This window comes from Stegodyphus dumicola, chromosome X1, assembly GCF_044657685.1.
Source record: "Stegodyphus dumicola isolate Sdum_Otavi_A_Nest chromosome X1, ASM4465768v1".
NCBI classification, from domain to species: domain Eukaryota; kingdom Metazoa; phylum Arthropoda; class Arachnida; order Araneae; family Eresidae; genus Stegodyphus; species Stegodyphus dumicola.
Window position 1 is genome coordinate 239,228,711 of NC_140780.1, and position 20,649 is coordinate 239,249,359.

Genomic DNA, 20,649 nt, shown 5'->3' on the forward strand with positions numbered 1-20,649 from the left:
AAAATTAATACTTTGAGGCTTTCCTCTTATACCTGTATGTTTAATGATAATTTCCCGATGCAGTGACAGGTTTTTCCTTGCGCCGCTATAATTTCCGTATTTTTGTTTTTAAATAATCGTAACCTATAAAAATTCTTTTTGAAGAAATTTTCACTCATAAAATTTCCTTCTGCTCCTGTATCGATGAGGGCTTCTACTGGTACATCGCCAACCAGGACTTGTATAATTGGTAGATGTGAGTTCTTTATGATGACCGTAATTAAGTGTCTTTTTGAGGGTTTTTTTAAAACTTCCGGGGTCTGGACCCTCGCTTTCACAGGCCCCTCTATTCGTTTAAAGCTTTCCTTTCAACTTCTGCCTTCTGTGTACGCGGATGTTTGTTTTCGAATTTACTTTTTGGGCCTTGACCTTCGAGGTTCGATGAGTTAGCTTGATAGCTCTTTTCCCCATAAGAGCGGTTTGCATTTCTGGTTTGCTCATTTGAAGATTGCCTTCGGGTACTTTGAGAATACGATGCCCCTCTAGCTTTTTCCGCTATTCTGCGATTTTGAAACTTCACCGCCAATTCGAAGAGCTCCTGCAATGTGCTTGGGTTTCTAATTTCGAAGTAGTCTTGAACAGCAGGTAACAATCTTGGTAAGATTATTTCAATAATCTCCGCATCGGGTTTCTTCCCATACAGCATATCCGTCAGCTTAATTTTTCGCAGAATAAAGTCCGTCAACTCTTCTATATCCTGTTGATAGAAACTATATAATTCGGCTTCTAGCCTTGCTCGATCTTTCACTATGGGGAAGGCCTTTACTAACGATTTTTTGAAATTTTCAAATGTCTGGCTTCCAAATTCCCCTAATAAAAATTTGCCTATATTCTTCCACCATAGCGCGGCCTGTCCTCTTAGTGCAGATGTGGCGATGGCAACTTTTTGTCTTTTAGGCACAGGATAGAGCTGAAAGTGATTTTCTAGGCCTTCTAGAAATATCGCCACCGAATTTTTTCCGTCGAAATTGACGTTTGGCTTAATTGACGCTCTCAACGTCTGGACCAGGTATCCAAATCCTTCCAATTGGCTTGCCATTTCTTGGTGTTGTCCCGCGGCTTCCATCCGATTTCCGGCCATTTCCGTTCGACAAGTGTTCGGGCGCCAATGTAGAGTTGCGCGCCTCCAACCTGCACGCAACCAAGAGGTGACTGTTGAAACTGGAATTTAGACAGAGTCTTGCTAAGGGTTTAAGTCCCTTTTTATTCAAATTAAGAAATTACAATTGCGTGCTCTTGACGCTCACAAACTACACCGACCCGGCGGTAAAATAAAAATAAGAACCTGAAAAGAAATAATAACAAGACTCTAACTACGAGGCTCTCTAAACGTAACTAACCTCACCGCGTTTTACAATACCGCTGCTGCTAATTCAGCAAACTTTGAATATCACGTTGAACGATTAACAATTCTCCGAGGCAAGCACACAGGCCGAAACGCGGGGTTCTTCAATTTCTGACTAACTACCTCCGCGCTCGTGAAGTAAGAACAGCACATCTCGAACTCGTTTCCTTTCTATTTAACCCAGAATACTTCCGCTGATAATTTGAATCCTTGCGCGTTCTACTAAAATTTACATACTCTGGCATTGGCAGTTCCAGGGGAAAGTAAGGCTTGACAGGAAAGATAGTTTAAACTTAAAATAAATGTTAGTTAAAATAAATATAAACCCTACAACCTTACAGCATAAGCAGCGGCATGTCCAAGTTTTTGATGCTTTAATGACAGTGCACGTTTGGTCACACGACATACATCTGCACGGTAATCAAATTCTTCCCACTCTCAATGTGAGCAGAATTGTTGGCAATTAAAATGCCTTTATCCTGGATCAAAAAATTATCCGTGGGGTACTACATTAATTTATACTCAGAATGCCTTATCGGCCCACCAGCGGCCGAGCGGTAAAGTCGTTGAACACTGGTAGTTGGGTCCGCGGTTCGAATCCCGCGAACGGGCTGGCTACATGGTCGTTTTCGTGGTTTTCCCCATGTGTAACGTGGATACGAGCCAGGTTCCCTTAGAAAGTCCTCCACGAAGGCATCCCTCCCCTTAGGCAGATAGCCCTAGTGTGCTTTGCCATAATTAAATAAACCAAACCAAACCAGATGCCTTATCTGCTCTTATGGCACTCTCCCGCCCCTTTCAAAAAAATAATATTGTTAATGAAATTAAGCATATATATTTAGAACTACGAAAGAAGCATATTTTGAATTTAAATTAGATCAAAGCTCACGCTGGTCATTATGGGAATGAGAGAGCGGATGCTCTAGCGAAAGAAGCCTCCCTAAGGGTTGGGACCGAAAAGATTTTTATTCAAGATTCGAAAAAGAAGACGTGCTATAATATATGACAAGCTTATTACAGACTGGAAAAATTTATGGGATCTCTCTGAAAGAAACAAAAACTATCAAAAATGTTTAAAAGTTAGCAAAAAAGTGGGAATTTTAGGAGATGCAGATGCCAATCAAATTCTCACTGCACATGGAAGGTTCCCTGCTTACTTAAAAAGGTTCCACCTCCAGGAAAATGATATATGTAAAGTTTGTAATAAATTCGGCGATTCAAAGCATTTCGTCGAGGACTGTTGCCTGACTGGAAGTCTGAGAGAAAAATATAAATTTGCGAAGTTTGGGGATTTATTTGGTAACTATAAATTGTTTAGAAAATTTACAAGAGAAATTATGCAAACTGTGAATGAGAATGAGAAGAATATTGGTATCGAGATATAACAAAGCAGAAAATCACACTGAAGACAGAAATAACTGAGGTAACTTATAAATTTAAGATGAATTTTGATAATATAAAGAAGATTTGAATAATAATAACTAATTGAAAGTAAAACTTATAAAGATTATAAACTTTAAAAAAAAAAAAAAAAAAAAAAAAAAAAATGGAAACGACACATTTATATACTATTTCACCGAGAGTGTTTGGAATGTATGTATCTACTTTACTTTTTTCTTTTTTTTTTCTTCTTTTGTTATGCCTTTGTGGCTTGGCCTGTCCCCTCATAGCCAAATGGCAGGCTTCGCCTGCTAGGTCGGCTGGGGGTCAGTGCTTAGAACTAACTCACTCTCGGTGTGGCATGTCCGCACTGACGATCTGCAGTGTATGTTTTATCCGACCACAAACTTCCTTGAGGGACGTCGGCATTGGCTGCACATAAACTCGGTCTTTAACAAACTATAAAGGAAGAAATCGCATAGCGTCAAATTCAGTGAACGGGGTATTCAGAGAATAATGCTGTTGTCTGCTGTTGCAGCACGTCCAGTCAAGCGTTTGTGAAGAAAGATTAAGAAGCTGTCATACATTCCTGTGAAAATTAGGCAGAGCACCGTCCAATTGCGAAATGTAATCATCATAATTGGTGTTCAGCTAGGGTAACAACCATGTTTCCAACATTTCTGGAATTGAGTCACCTATCACTGTTTCTTGTTCGAAGAAAAATTGGCCATTCACTTTCTCGCGAGATGCCGCACCAAAAAGTGCACGAAACTCATACTGCACTGAAACCACAGATCTGGATGAATCAAAACGGAGCACACAGAAAGCCTTTCCCTGTTGCGGCGCCATCTTGCAAACTGACGTTGCGCGGCTGCACAGTAAGCTTGGCAAGTAAACAGCAGGTTAGCACATGAGAAACTGGGACAGTTGCTAATATTTACGGTATGATCGCCGGGCCACTCCAGAGGCGTGGCGTAGCAGATTGTAGATGATTCCATCAGTTGACCATAACAGCAGAATAGTCCTCAGGGCGGTGCAGCTGCTCTTTTGAAGGTAAATAAATAAATAAATATTTACAGTATAGGTTTTACACGGGTAAGGTTATGCATTAATTTATTATTAATTTTTAAAACAGCACCATTCGTTTATAAACACCCTGTATTTTAATTTTTCCTACCGTTTTCGTTGGTAGATTCGTTAATATTACATGTATATGAGTTATTAAATAAGTCGCTCTATATGTATAAAATACTCAAATCGTTTTCTTTGTTTTGCCTCAAAGAAGACCCTAAATAATTTTTTTTAGTATTTTCATTGCTGATAAAGAACTTTCACCGCTGTAGTGTATAGCAGAAATACTTAAAACGTGTCCATTCATCTGACCACCTTAGGAAATGTATATTCAATTTCCGAGTCAGTTATTGTCTTTAAACTAAGATCGCAGTAGATATATTTTCTTTGTTTTCAAATAAATAAATGTGTTTAAAATGAAGATATTCTTCAATAAATTTGTTTTCTAAATTGTCCGTGCACATTATACATAACTCTGCAACATTCTTTCTGATTGTTTATTCATTAAATTTTTTAGATTTGCAAGAAACCAAGTAGATGTTATCATAGGTACACTTTTTCTTCTGTACTTCTTCTAAAAGTATATCAGTAATAGCATAATGTGTATTTAATTTGGCGGAATTCGAATTTGCCATCAAATTCAACATTTTTCCGATGTTATTTTGTCATTCTTTTTTTTTTTTTCCGTAATCGTTTGTACTCATCGCTTCCGGTCAATTTTGTATCTTCAGATTTATGAAAATTAATTGATTCTGTATTTTGTTCCGATTGTAAAAATTTTTCTAAAGAAGCGTATAATCTAGTAATACTTTTAATTGTAATATCTACTTTGTGAAGTGATATATTAGTTTTATGTATGATGTCTAATACACACACTGGCCAATGAATTAGAAATCTAAGATCAATATTTTATTGGAGCACCTTTTGCACTGATAACTGCTCCGATTCGTGTAGGCATCGAGTCTACGTGTTTCTGGAGTACATTTATGTCCAGAGAATACCATGCATTGGCTATGCTGCTTTTCAGATCTCGTAAATTAGATGGGAGCGTAGAGTGCTGTTGTATGCGTCTTTTTACCATATCTCACACATTTTCTATGGGTTTAAGATCCGGGCTATGCGGTGGCCAGGGAAGGTGTTGGAATTCAGACTGATGTTCAGCGAACCAATTTTGAACACTACTAGCACGATGTATAGTTGCATTATCGTCCATGAAGTATTCTTTCCATGAGGGTAAAAATGCAACATTGCAGGGTGCACTTGATCTGCCAGTATATCTAGGTATCTCATGGCTGTTTGTTTACCGGGGAACCACTTCAATGCCAGCAGAACATGCCCCACATCATGATGCTCCCACCAGACCCTTGCACAGTGTGAGTAAGGCAAGATGGATTCATGGCTTGATGGGATTCTTCCCAAATTTGACATCTTCCATCAGTGCAAAATAAGGTGTAGCGTGATATATCCGACCACATTACCCGTTTCCAATCCTCAGATGTCCAGTGCCTTCTTCCCCGACACCGCTGTAAACGAATTCTTGCATGTCGAGTAAAAATAAGTGGTTTTCCCACAGGCTCCCGATTATCCATTCCTATCCTCTGCAGTTTATTCTTAGCGCATTGTTAGAGCTGACATCTGTTGGGAAGAGCCTTGGTTGACAATCTCTGTCAGTTAAAGCAAAGTAGAGTTCATTGTTCTGCCTTACCAATTCGTCGGAAACGCCACCGATCACACTCTGAACTGTGCTCGAACCGCAGTTACGTCTTCTAGAGAAGGACTATGGGTTCCGATTCCAACTTTTAAAAACTTTTGATATGGCTGCTTTTGAGAATTCAGTGAGATTTGCTGTCTTCGGAATCGAAGTCTCTGCTAAACGGGCACCAACAATAAGCCCTTTTTCAAATGGTGGAAGATCTGTCGTGTTCCCCATTTTATTTCATTTATCGTGAAAAGCACTCTTACACCTTACTTATACTAGCATTGTAATCACGTGTAAACCATGTCATAAAACAAATTTGCATACTTCATCCCTAGCACGCATTCAAATGAAAATCTCAAAGGTTTCTAATAATTCATTGGCCAGTGTGTGTATTTCACTCCAACATATTACCATAAGAATAGTATCCAGTGAGTTCAGCAACTCATGAGATTCAACTTTTGTGGCAGGCTTTTGAAAATTATCTTCGTAAATTTTATTCAAAACATCTTGTAGGGATCGTCACTTTTTATCAATTAACTAAGTATTGAAGAACCTAGTGAACTACTAAGCGAATAATCGCCTAAGTCCAAAAACAGAAACGTAGACTCAAGAAGGATTAATTCCCCTTTATTGTTCAAATTAAAGATTAACAGATGGTCTCTTTCTCAGGACGTACAACAAAACTTCCACTTGGGCTTAAACTAAAAAATGTAAGAAATAAGAACTTAACTAATGACTAACTAAAGAGATTTAGCCGAAGCCTAACACAATTTTCTAACTAGTTGGCTCGTAATGTTAAATCAGCTAGCGGGGCTATCAAGGGCATGTAATACGGCTGAGCGTAGTAACACTTAGAGAGACGTAGCCAAAAGGTAAACGCGCCCTATTCAGGAATCCTAATTCTCTCTATCGAAGTCAACGAACTTTGACTTAAATACGTTCTACTTCTCATTTGCATTTAACGCGCTTCTAAAAACTCATTCTGGTAAGGAATAATAAACTGAAGCTAGAAAATACAGGAAAGGAACATTATCTTAAAAATAACTTTTATAAAATTAGGATATACCTTACAATCTTAAAAATTTTCATAACCGGAAACTACTGCTTTCACTGAATCAGTGAAACCAACGAGTGTCGCTTTTACTTTTTTTGGGGGGGGGAACTCTCTCTCTCTCCCCTTTTTTTTTGGGGGGGGATGCTAGCATCTTTCAAAGCTTCCCATCTTGATGATGATGCGGCAAAGAAATAAAAAAAAAAATTGGTTGCTTGTATGCAGCAGTCTACCATCGATTCTCCAATTAAATTTAAAGAATGTGCTGCACAGGGCACGTAAATGGCAAGATTGTTTCTACGTTTTTAAATTTAATGCGTGCTTTGAGGCCGCTGCTTATACCCGGATATTAGAGGCTTAAGATATTTCTCTTCAGTTTTGCAAATTAATATCTTAAATATGCTAATAGCTTTGAATTACGATTTCTATTTCTGCACTCTTGTCGCCAATATTTTCTAAAAATTTTAAAAACCTTTCAGCTGGAGCTGTATTTTTTATTAAGGTATCTAACCACACTAGTTAATTGATCTGCATGGGAAATATCGCGCTTCGAATCTTCTGTAATGGAGTAATACTTTGCTTCTGTTAATTCCGAGATAATAAAACTTCTTACATTGCTACTCAATATTTTGACGAGCTCACCGCAAATATTTGCTTCTAAGTAAGAGATTCGCGTTGTACCTTCATTTTCAAAATTAAATATATGTTATTGTAAGATGGGATAAAATTTTGGTAAAACATCTATGCATCCTAAATAATTTCCATTGTGTTTATCAACAATAATTCGGCTTAAAAATTTGATTATTTCAACAATCCATTTTAAAATATTTTACCAATAATTTTTTTTTCATTGTTGTAATTGAAAATTTTTTGAAATATTCACATTTTTCTGTGGATCAGTTAACAAGTGCACGGGTGTTTTCTTCATGCACCGAAATTTTTTCTCTGTGTTTTCGATCGTTGAAATCCGAAATGCATTACTCGTACTTTATAGGATTTATGTCTAGAGATATGGTTGACCAGTCCATCAGGTTAGTATCGTCATGTTTCAGAAAATACTAATTCACAAGATTACAATGTCGATGAGCATTGTTACCAGATAAACCCCAAAATTGCCGTTCCCACTGGGGTTTATCTGAGCTCCCTGTGTCGACTAGCTCCGCTATGCCTGCAGCTCAGATTTTTCAACTTGCTGCCCTATGGGAAAAAACTGGTTTTGGAGATGGGTCGGCTACGTCAGTTGTGTCCATTAGCTCATATAAACCCTAGAGGGAACGGCCCTTAGATCTCGTGTACCGAAGACCTGCTCTTAGCTTTCTGCTCACTTCTGTGCACAAAGAAGCCCATTTATCATGGTGTAGAGATTGTGTGAAATATGTCTTACACTTCTGGTGATAATCGACCAAATGTGAATTTTTTTTAAAAATTTTAACAGGAGAACATAAAATTTTAGAAACTATTTTTCTAATAAATTTTAGTAAGCCTGGCAAATTATAATTGAATGCAGTTAATACTGCGACAGCGTTAATAATATAATTACAGCATTTAGTACTGCAGTAATTGGCAGCATTAATAATAATTGACAGCATTTGATACTTCGAATGAGTTTTGTTTTTCAACTGCTTGGACAACATGTATGGTTCTGATCTAGGAACATCCACTGTCATGGATTCGAAAAATTAATCAAAGAATAGAAACACAGTTTTGCTGTAAAACTGGAAAACAACAATGGAGACTTTTGAAATGTTGTGTAAAGCGTACTGGAATCAAGCGCCAACATGACAAAATATTTTTTCATTGTTACGGATGTCGTGGTGGATGTGATGGTGTTTATGATGGACCCAGGAAAGATCTGCGTTAGCGGTCTCAAACGAATGACAATATCCAAAAGTTACACAGCTGTTGCTGAAAAATTGTCACCTGTCTTGGAATGATTTTATCATCTGTAGAGACACTGCTTACAAAACTGTCGTGGAAGATCTTGATATTCCAAAAGATGAGATCTACAAATTTTGGTTTATTTGAATACAGCAAAGCATTTCAAAGCTATCTAGTGAAGAGAGTGAACGCCTTCGTGAAAAATTTTCAATTCGAAACTGACTTATTTTCATTTTACATAGGATTAAAACCCCGAAAACCAACCATGCAGCCAACATGTTCGCCTGAGCTCGAACTTGGGTCAAACAAGTGACCTCAGCTACTCGTCCACTGGTCCGAAGGTATCAAGCAGCTTATGAAGCATTAGTGATTTTAAGTGTAATTTTTCCTATTAAATTTTATTTGATTTGAAATGCCTTAATCTGCCGTAAACCTTTGCAGAACTTTATTTGAAGATTCATGAAAGTTTTAAAACAATTAACATATGTATTTAGTTTCGTTTTAAATCGATGTAAGCTACACTGCTAAGTTTATCTGTACAACAATATGTATATTAATTATTAAATTTATTTTCATTTTTATAAATATTTTCATAAATCAAAGCTTTTCTTCTCAGCTAAGAGTTTTCTGTGTATGGAAGTGTAAGAAAACTGAAAATTAAATATTTTATATCATAATCATATTATGCATAGTTTAATAATAACCTGAATTAGGTATTATAAAGCAAATTTAAGTCAATTTGGGATTCTTTTGAAATGGTTCCGCCGCGCAGCAGGAAAACTTCGCGGCAGTTTCCGTATTTTCATATTTCAATGTTTGCAGCTATGCGACTGCACCTTTTAGCTGTATTTATTATGGTTATTGTGCTACTAACTTTCAGAAAACGGATGGACTTTAGCTCTGTAAGATATAAAATAGCTTCTTTGTTAAATATGACAGCTGGATCAGTGCTTAAATTGCGCCAGAGCCCACGAGCCCGGCTCCGGTACTTCTTAATTTTTAAGATAAATTACAATTCTAGCCGGAGCGCACCGGAGCCCTAGATAAGATGAGCTCCGATACTTCTTTTTATAAAACTGAACCACAATTTCAAGGGAAAAATTAAGAATTCCCGATATTTTAGTTTAACAATAAGCAGACTTTGCAATACACTGGAAATACGAACTTATGAGAACATGAGACGTTCAAGTAAAGTCCCCTCACTTGCATGCGGAAACTCTTCCCTTTAAGAAGGCAATAAATTTAGGGGAGTTTGTTTCAGAACGCGTAAATTTCTCGCCATGCCATCGTATCTAGTGTATTGCTATCGATGGTTACAGTTAGTTATCCTCACAGGAAGGAAAATTTGTGTTCTTAAAAGTGCGTTAAGTGACAGCGAGTACACTAAGAATGAAATACTGAGATAAACTGCTCAAGCACGTCCTATACATCGCCTTTTCCCCAGTATCCACTAATGTAACCAAATATGGGGGGCGAAAAGCGTAACCAGCAACTTTACATTTATCCTTAGAAGTCAGATCCAGGACTCATTTTCCCCACTGACACACATCTGCTTGATGGCTATAATTATATCAGCAGAGAGCTGCGATCAAAGAAAACGTTCTTTCTCACCAAGATTTCCCTCATTTTTTTATTTCCACCCGCTCATACCCTCACGCCCTCATTCTGTTTCGTCCTGTTTTTAGAATTATCTGAATTTTCATCAGCTATACTTTAAGCATGTTTAATTTTTGTGATGATAAAAGAACTTCTCCCCCTCTACTATCAGAGCTTAAATTAGGCCGGAACCCACCGGATCCCGGCTCCGGTGCTTTTTAGTTTTTGTAATAAATCATAATTCTAGTCGGAACGCACCGGAGCCCTGAATAAGAAAGCTGCGGCACTTCTTTTATGTAACTGAATAACAATTTCAGTAGAAATTTTTATCTCGAATTAAAAACAGCTTATTAAATTTAATTTATCTCTTTACATTTTATTTAACCTTAATTATTTAATTATTTCATATTTAATTAATTATCTAATAATTATCAATTACATTATAATTAATTAATTATACAATAATTATTGATTAAATATCAATTTATAAACATTAATTAAATAGCTATTAATTAATTTGATAATTAACTATTTAATTGTAAAATTATTAATGAGTTTCATAGTAATTTTATTTATTTACTTACTCTTGTTCCTCTTTGCTGACGGTCTTCCATAGGGCTCCAGCACTTCTAAGTTTAGAAATTAACCCTGAGCTGGATTGTATTTAGTTTCTGTATGTTCTTTCATTTCTTTCACCTTATAAAATCCTTGAAAAATGACATCATTCTGGTAAACAAATAGCCGTTATACTTTATATGAATTAAATAATTTGAAAAGTAATATTTAACAGAAGTCCACTTTTATATACTATGTTCATTGGTAAAGTAAGATTTGATTTTTCAAGTTCACATGCATAATAATAAATAATCGGAGAATCTTTATAATTGTCAAACTGATTCATGTAATCATTAATTTACCATTTTCATATGTTCCAAATTCATTTTAAATTTCATTTTATTTGTGGAATCTTATGGTCTCTTACTCCAAAGAAGCTTACTTCAGATCAGCGGGTGTTTTAAATGAATGAAAGTTTTCTTTATTATTTAAAGGACATTTGGTATAATGCAATGTTTATCACGAAAGAGATAGAATTAATTGCTTTTCTCCTGTAATGAGTGGTCAAGGTATGTATAACTGAGCAAAACGGTATCGTAATGGATATATATAATCCTATAGAATAAATTATTTGTGTTGTTGTGCTGTAACTTATCTTACTTGCCTGATAGTAACATCAGAACAAGCCCACGAATTTATTTCATCGTGGCAAGGAGAGCAATATTGCACCTCTCGTTGGCAAGAGCCTTGAGCACCATACAGGTGGTAGTACGACTTCGCCCAGTTCCGCCCCCAATTTTGATGGAGAGCATGGAGAGCACCCCGGGGGGGGGACGGGTTCGAGGGTCTCCCACCCCCTTTTCCCCTACCACAACCTTTCGAGAGAACGTGCTGCTCGCCATTTATTTAGAGTGCCCCATGCCGTAAAAACACTAAGGATTCGAATCTGGTCCCTCTGGTACTGCATTAGGCTTCCCTAACCATTGTATCATCTAGGCGGCATAAATAATTTATTCCTTAACTGACTTCAAATTGGACAGCCTTTTTGATAGGAAGGGGGAGTAATTTCCTGACTCGTTATTAGGAAAGGGATACCGCAAATTAATCTAGAAATTTTAAATTTAGAATTTTTTAGAAATTAAAATTTTTTTCTTGCCTTATTTACATACGCGCTTAAAAAGATTAAGCGCTACAAGTCGGAAGATGGTAGATTCATTATTTAAATATTCCTTAAAAAAAAGTAGCTATTTTAATATTTTTAAGTAAAAAATTTTAAGAATCGGTTTCACTGTGTTAATTTAACTTTTATGCCTTTTACACAGGGTACTTAAATTACGAAATTTAATTAATTACATTTTAGTTATTACTTATTTCAATATCTAAGATTAAACATAAATCGCATATTGATTAACAGAATCCAAATACTTACTAGTGCTGATCATTTATTGTTATAGGACGTATTTTAATCAAAATTTGTGAAAATTTTGAAGTCTGCAGTAAAATATGCAAAACTAAATTATGGATGCTGTTCTAGAAAGTTTAGTGCGAGTTTAGATTGATGCTGTTTTAGATGGAAATATTTTATAATTAAGTATATTTATTTGCGTGTTGTATGTAAACATACATAAATATGCGCACACACATACACACAAACTGATGTTAAAAATTAAGAGAATAGACATATTTTTCCGAATTAAAGTTTGAAAATATATCGTCAGATAATAAAGCAATAGCCCGCTGGCGTCGAATATGTAATCGCAGATGTGTTTATATCCATATATGTACGTATGTGTAGTGTATATATATACATATGCGTAGTGTATATGTACATATACCGACATATATGTACGTATGTGTGATATGTATATATGTACGTGTGTGTAGTGTATATAAGTACATATGTGTAGTGTATATTATGTACATATACATATATGTATATCATATAGATACCATACATGCAGGTATTAGTACATATAGATATCGCTTTGACAATGATAGTTATAAAAAGCCGTCGTTCCTTCTTCAACTCTTATTCAGTTTTTAAATATCCGCGATAGTCCGTGTTATACTTACAAAATTTTATTAAATTTCACCAACTGTGCGGTTTAAACACCAACGGTTAGGTGACGTAATGAGGTGAAAAATCATTGTTAGCTATAGGAGGCAGGATAATTCCAAGTTTAAGGAGCAAGAGAGCTCAATGTAATGCCTAGTTTGCTGTGAAAACAATTTCAGGAGACAGGATCAATATTCAGACGGCCTGGGCAAGGGCGTTCAAGAGTGTCGATTACAGTGAAGATGGGTATTTGGTAGACAGTCGCCAGACGATTGCTACTGAACCATGGATCTTCCAGTGTTAGCTGAACAAACTTACACCGCAAGAGCAGGCGTGAGAGAATACGATAATTTCTTACATTCGTCGTACCTTTCAAAGCTGACCGAATCCAGGTGGTGCTATATTATCATCCACAGTATTTTAGTTCGGGTACCACTGGTAGAGTCTTTTTTTTTTTTTTTTTTTTTTTTTTGCACCAGGAAAATAAAAATTCATTTCTACCCTTGCCGAGATTCGAAACACGGATCTTCCGATGCTGGATAGGTGCTGTAACCTCTTACACTACAAGAGCAGATACGGGAGAATGCTTACGAGTAGAATTTTATTTCAAGAGTTACTATTTTCAGATGAAAGAGAGCTTGTTGTGAGGAGACCCATGTTTGCAACCCGCTTGCTCATTTACACAAAAGAGTACGTTTAGCGTGATGCAGTGCATATCAGACTTGGGCCGAGCTTCAGTGATCCCATGTTCTCTTCATGATGAGTCTAGATTCAGTCTAACCACTGATTTTCGATGTACCTTCATCTAGATAGAACCACGATAGCAATCCTACAGTATTAGAGAAAGGAACCGCTATGGGGTTGGAAGTATCATGATCACGGCAGGTATCATGTTGGATAACTGAAAATCACTTCTTGTGTTTGGCAAAATTTTCCTGACTGCTGCAAGATATACAGACATGATCCTAGAGCCCTAGGTAAGATTTTTTGGGGCTTAGCGGGCTGTCCTTTTTATGAATGACAATGTTTGTGCACATAGGATTCAATAGGGTGTCCTTTGTGGTGTTATTTAGCGGATGAACTGGCCAACCAGATCTTAAATCCACCTGACTTATCAACTGTTTCAATAACAGTACGACGAACCGCTGTGGTGTCTCTTTGTCTTGTACAGGTGACCACACCCCTATAAGCTCATTTAGACACTGTCTTGCAACATCAGCTTTGGACATTCCTTCTTGTCTTGAGAATTATTCACGATCATGAATGGGTACCTTCACTGTTCCCTATGGCGTAGATAGCTGTTTTATATTTCCTGTTTCCATACCATACTGGATTAAATTATGTTTGGTATTTTTTGGAAAATTCGAAAAAGTGTGTTTATTTTCATGATTTTCACCACAAGCTTTTAAATATATATATACTGGCAATATTAGAATAACGGCATTTTTTAAAGGCTAGATTTAAATCCGAAATTTAGGGCTAACGATGAGCTTAATAGTCTTAAAATGTTGAAAACATTTGTGTTGTGTTCCTGTTGCCCAAAGTATCAATCTTTATCCAAGTAATGAATGAAGGAATTATCCTCTAAGACTGTACGTATAATAGGTGAACTACCGATCCTATTGTATGCCTCCGTGTGTGAACTTTGAAAGTAGTGTCCACGATTTTCCGAAACAATTCACGCTGAAGGACGTCATATTTACTTTGTCTCTTTCCTGGAAGAAATAAAGAACATTACTTTACGTTGTTGGTGGTTTAAATTATGGCCTATGATTATGTTCGTAGATGACGATTCGAGTCACTTACATGTTCAGAGAAATTTAGCGTTACTGAAGTTTAACGGTCCAGACTTGGATGGATGTAGACAATTCTGTTCCCGTCGCGCTCTTTGAAGATGACGACGAAATAATCGGACATGTGTTGGGAGAGGAAGACAAAGAAGACACGCAGAACCAGAAAGTTACTTGGAAGGAAATTGACGAAGAATTGAAGACTTGCATAAGATTTCCTGAGAAATGTTCGTCTATGTCTGTTCATGGATTTTATGAAACTTCATGCTATACACAGCGAATTTTTATAAATACGGCGATAATCTAATAAGCAAGCGTACATTCGAAGTTACATGCCATCAGACTAAGAAATTCATAATTTTCATGTGATAATAAATATTGTAATTTTAACATGCTGTTTAATATTGTTTTTCTGAAATGTAAAATCATGTTATATGTTTTTAATTTTAAATTATCTGTACGATTTTCAGTATTACTCAGTTTTGGCCGATAGATTAAAAACGCTACCGACGGAATTTGTATGTTGCATTTTCTACAGGTGGTATCACAAAACATGAACATGTAAGTTGCTGAAATGTATATTCAGTTATCCGGAAAAACCTATTATCCGGAATCAGCTCAGTCCCTTTGCTGCTGGTTGTTGAAAGGGATTCTGCTATATATGTATATATATATACATATGTTTTTTTCATTATGGTTTGTAACCTGTGTATCTGCATGTGCAAAGTGTTTGATTATTTTGTATTTTTTATTGCAATATAAAATTTTTATTTGGCATTTGAGAAAATACTGTTTTAATAGTGGTTTCAAATCTATTTCATTTAAATTTCAGTGAATTCCTGAAATGTAGAACTGAAGTGAAAATGAAGATGATTCTGTTGTTCTTTTTACTTCTCTGTACCCAAGTACTGAGCCAAATACTTTCAAAACGGAATGATATCAAAGTATTTATTGGAAGAGAGGTACTTATAAAACCAGCTGATTTACAGTTTCAGAATTCAACCCAAGGTGCTGCGTGTAAAGTAGAAGTTGTGACTAAAGAGCCAGTTACCCAACAAGTGGGTGTTCTTAAACCACAGGTATTTACTTCCGGCAGATTTGTTTTTAATTCTGTGATTTATCTTAATTTTATTGCATATAAAAATGAGAATTTATCTGTGTGAAGAAGGCTGAGATACCTGCCTTTTAAAAAGTCATCCATAAAGGCATTTCTTCTAAGGCATTTATCTTGAAGTGTTTTGCTGTAATGAACAATACTTGCCTACTTGCAATGTTTCTGTAATATTTGCCAACGTTTACGGTCATACAGAAAATATGCTCATTTCCACGTATTTTAGAAATTTACTGAGTATTTTCCGCACTTTTCATGATTTTTTTTAAATCAAGGTTTTCTGCATTATTTACAAAGATTTATTGACAAGTCAATAATATTTTTCATATAATTTTGTGTTTTTTAAATCAAAATAGGCTTAATATGTCATCCAAAGAAATAGACTTGATGTATTTTCAACAGAGGGAATTTCTTTGAAAAAGGGATTTCTTGTTCTCACGGAGGAGAGTTTTTTGAACACAGATGGAGAGATCGAACCAACTAGGGCCGAGAATGTAATGTGATCTGAAATAGTTGACTCATTGACATCACATAAAAGTGGCAAAATTGAGATCTATGTTTTTTCCCAGTATTTATTTAATGTAATTTATGTATTAATAAATACTGTAATTGTGATAAATGTTTAAAATTATATGTGCCTGTATACAGAGGGGGGAGGCAAAATGTAAGGAATAATCAAGTTTTCACCTATAGTTTTGAACTGGAATAACTTTGATGTGGGAAAATCATCCATAAGGTACCCCTTGTGATGTGGGGAATGAAGGAAAGAACTATACAGTGACAATAACAGATATAAAATTGAACAAGGATATTTTATTCAGATGTGCTTACACTGCATTGGTTGTGTAAAATGATTCAGTACTTGAAGAAAATAACTTTGTAAGCTTAGTAGTAAACAAATAAAGAGGTTTAAAGTAAAAATTAGCACAGGTAAGCAGAAAATTAAAACTAAGTTTTTATCGATAGCTGTTAAAGTTGGATTGAGCTCCAACGAAACTGCAGACAGCGAGACTTCAAAGATTTTTTTCTTGTTTATGCTTATTTTTGCATTGAACCTTTTCATTTGTTTATTAGATGAATCAGTGTAAGAACTTAAATAAATATAATGTCTTCCTAGATGTATGATCACCTCGAACAGCGATATATGCTTTGCACTGCATGTACTTATTCTAACAAAGTTCTTAACTATTTGTTGCAGTAGCGTTGACCGTGCCTATGCTAATACTGCTTTGAACTGTTGAATAGTTATTGTTGCATGTAAATGTGTCGGCAGGTGTCAGCCCAGAATGTCCCAAATGCATTCAGTGAGATATAAATGGGGACGGGTTATATAAGACTTATTCCATTCAAGCAGTTCTTCCATTACAACTACAGTGCAATTAGTAATCGCCTTATAGACCCATAAAAACAAATTTGGCTTTCAGTGCACCTGAATACAGTGATACACATGGGCAGGACTATTTTATTGTAGTAGCATTCATCAGTTACAGAACCAGCTTCCATTATCTGCATCTTTGTACGCCCATCTAATAAAAATGTCCTTTCTTCGGGATGGAAATGCATAGATATCCATATCTCTATGTTTCAATAATGTTTGCAGTTGCTAGCCGATTTAACCGACATCAAGATTTACTGCAGAGGCTTGGTCTACTCTCGTTAGTGAGTATCTTACTTTATTGCTGTGTTGTCCAGGTTCCATATTCTTTATACGTCTATAAATGATTACAGTAATGGATAGATATATGCTAGCTAAATAATCCGCCATTACGCGAAATGTCTGACCACAGTAAATTACAGTGTCTCACATCCGCTTGCCTGCAATGCTTTCACTATCAGGTATTGGTCTGTTTTGTCCTGTAACATTCTTCTGAAGCTGAATATTTTCATCTACCTGTCATTTAAATTCACCATTAGGAAAGTGTGTGCACATCATAGGGAAGGGAATAATAATAATATGTTCCACCCCAAGTTTAGGCATTACGCATGCTTAACCCTTTACCTCCATATAAGGCGGAGGTAGTTGTGCTTGCACCAAAAGCAGAGAGGAGTATTAATATATCTCACTGGTCACAACTTCTCACTTTCCCAATCTACAGGGCGACGAACTTTTTATTCGAACTTTCTGTAAAGCACTACATCACTACACCAGCTTTCCAAGGTAACCACTGCCTGCCGCACGGAGACCACAAAGAGCGTGGAGCATATTAAAACTGTTGAAAACTGGCTATTGCACTATTCACTTGGATAGTTTATGCCACTACCTTTCGAGACAACGTTGCTACCCTTTTGGATAGCAACAGCCGGGTCTGCGTATTTTATGCCCTCAGAACCAAGTCTGTCAGAGCCAGTATATACGACCTGAGGTGGATAGAGGAAAGAAGGCCACCCTATTCCTACCTCCGTGATGCACGTGCATATTGCAATGATTACTGTGGGATTTTAGTGCTTAGTTTGTTTTGTTTAAGTGGCTGTATTTTGCATTTGGAGTTTTTTTAAGCTGTCATCACACCTGCCTGTAAGTACATGTCGTGAAGTGCTGATTTGTGTATGCCTTAACTTGTTCTATCTTGCGTGCTTTGCCATAATCAAATGAATCCAAACAAACCCAAACTTGTTCTACCTTTAATGCAAGTAACAGGTTTGTTGTGCCCTACCTTCATGTCAAGGAGTTTTAATGGCCAACAGCATACGTAATTACTTTTTAATGTTGTTTATACTATTGCATTCTTATTAGAGTAGTTTTAAAAACTTTATGCATAAGATGAACTGTTCTCTAGACATCTCATTTCCATTTGTAATGCACTCCTTGATAAGACAAAGCTTTGGTTCCGCAAGTATCCGCTTTCAGGTGGCTCTGTTGTAAATTTGTTATGATGTTTTCTTTCGTAAAATTTTGTAAAATTGAGAGAAGGCACTGCTTTGCAATAAAAGTGTTAATGTCTCTAAGTGATAAATATTGTGAATAAAATTCATAAATGAAAAATGCATGCAAATTAATATTTCATATATTATTACCGGTTCATTTATTAGTTTATATTTTTGTTTCAAGAAGCATTTAAATGCATTTTAATAATTTACAGATGGCATGGACTTACGTGCTTACACAGTCACCAACCCCTTGTTGTAAAGAACTTAAAAGATAATGTAACAAACTAAATTCAAAGGTAAATAAAGTACAAGACTACATAGTTCGATTTAACTTAGCAGACTCAGAAACCTACAACGCCAAGATACTTATTTCCATGGCAAGAATGCAAAACCGAGATTCACAATTGAACAGCTGGCAGAATTGACAATGTGGGCTTTGAATAGCAAAACGACACTCTAAGTAACCTTTCTGCTACTCTTCATTTGAAGTACTCTGAACATATTTACATCCTCGCGAGGAAACGCAAGAGAAATCAGAAGGAACAGGAAAGGCTAACAAATTAAAATAACTATTAGTAAATATAATATACCTCACATCTTTCCCCACCAGAAGTTAGCTGTCGTCAGTAAAAGGTCTTTAATGACCTTGATAAAGATAATTAAATTCTAAATCTCACACTGAGCCAATTATCACAAATTTCAAGTCTTCAAATTAATTGAATGCTTTTCAGGGACGAAATATCTCAGCTTTTCATTACATACACAGCATTCTTCTTAGTAATGTTTCCTCTTGTCTCCGTCCATTCCTCTGGAAGGAAATTAGTTTAGAACAAGTTTAATGCATTTAACATATTCACTTAGCTTTAGGTTTTACATAAATAGTTTTATTTGCATTCACATGGGGGAACTTTTGTTCACTACATTCTTTCCAAATTTTAGATGTCCGCTCTGCTGTCGAGCAAGATATTCAGAGATGAGAGCGTGTGTTCTTGTAAAGCATGTTCAACACTACAACCTAACAAAACAGCCTGCATGTTAGAATGTTGCCATATTAAACCTCAGAAATACACCCAACATTCAATTCTCAGCCCTGAGATGCTAATTCAAATGAAAAATTAAGTATAGGCTGGAGAGCCTAACTGTAAATTTCATGCATTCTTCATCTACCGTAATTTCCAGAAGCAGAAATTACGGTAGATGTTTGATGATGGAAATTACGATAGATGTTTAAAACTTAAATTTTCAGCGGGTTTGTTTAAAACTTAAATTTTGTTTAAAACTTAAATTTTCAGCGGGTGCGGCGTTTAGGTGCACTAAAAATAAAATATTTCCTATGATGGTCATTGTACATAGTTTGGATGGCCTTGTCATTGTGCATAGACTGGTGCTGTTCCCACACAAAAGACCACTCAGTTGCTTTTTGCGAACGTTATTTTGTTTACATTCTTTCCCTTGAACGGACCTACATGCCTTATTCACCCTAAATGAGATCTCAGAACAATAACATTCTTTCCCCTTTCAAATCAACATTCTTATCAGTTTGAATAGTCTCTCTCCTCTGCCATTCGCTGAATCTTCCAGGGCCCATCCTCTCCCCACCCCTGCCTTTTCTGCAATTTTTTTCAAAGTCGGACATGACTCCGCTAGCCTCGCAATAACGAACTCTGACATATTTCCCCTTCAGCATGAATGGATTTTTCTTGGCATTCTGCCAAATACAGATCGCATCAGTTTGGGTTCAAGTACTTGTTGGATAGTTTTTAAGTAAGAAGTGAGCGGAAAATTTTTGAAAATGTCTCTAAACGGCACAGAAGCTATACATTTCTTACCTTTAATTTATTTTTGAGTTATGGTTTCATTTCATGCATTTTTCTTAACTGGTATGTCATATATCAGGACTTAGGTTGAGTTTTTGCATCTATATGGCCCACGACGATGTCATGCGCAATTTAATCTATTGCGGCGTTTACGCTGATGCGGCGTTTCTGTGTAATTTTATTTTTTTTCCCGCTATTTTTCTCGAGTGCGGCGTTTACGCTGATGCGGCCTTTCTTCCGGAAATTACGGTAGTTTTAACTTTCAACTTAAATTCTACTGTTAGCTTGACTTTAACTCTTTCCTACATACATATATATATATATATGTATTTTTTCCTGTTTTAGAAGCATGCCGCAAAATACTTTGTAACATTGGCCATTCACCAGAGAGCC

At 36.1% G+C, this 20,649-nt stretch overlaps 1 protein-coding gene across 4 annotated transcripts in view; it reads left to right on the forward strand.

The window, feature by feature from the left end:
* The window catches only part of LOC118184363 (FRAS1-related extracellular matrix protein 1-like), a 190,469-nt gene that overhangs the window by 43,798 nt on the left and 126,022 nt on the right, over nucleotides 1-20,649 (forward strand). For all 4 annotated transcript variants that reach the window (XR_015038404.1, XR_015038405.1, XM_085807237.1 and 1 more), the window contains exon 2: nucleotides 15,293-15,539. Coding sequence is in view for 2 of the 4 variants with exons in the window: in XM_085807237.1 (XP_085663363.1) it covers nucleotides 15,324-15,539 (216 nt within the window). In the remaining 2 variants the exon portion in view is untranslated. The remainder of the gene's footprint in view (nucleotides 1-15,292; nucleotides 15,540-20,649) is intronic.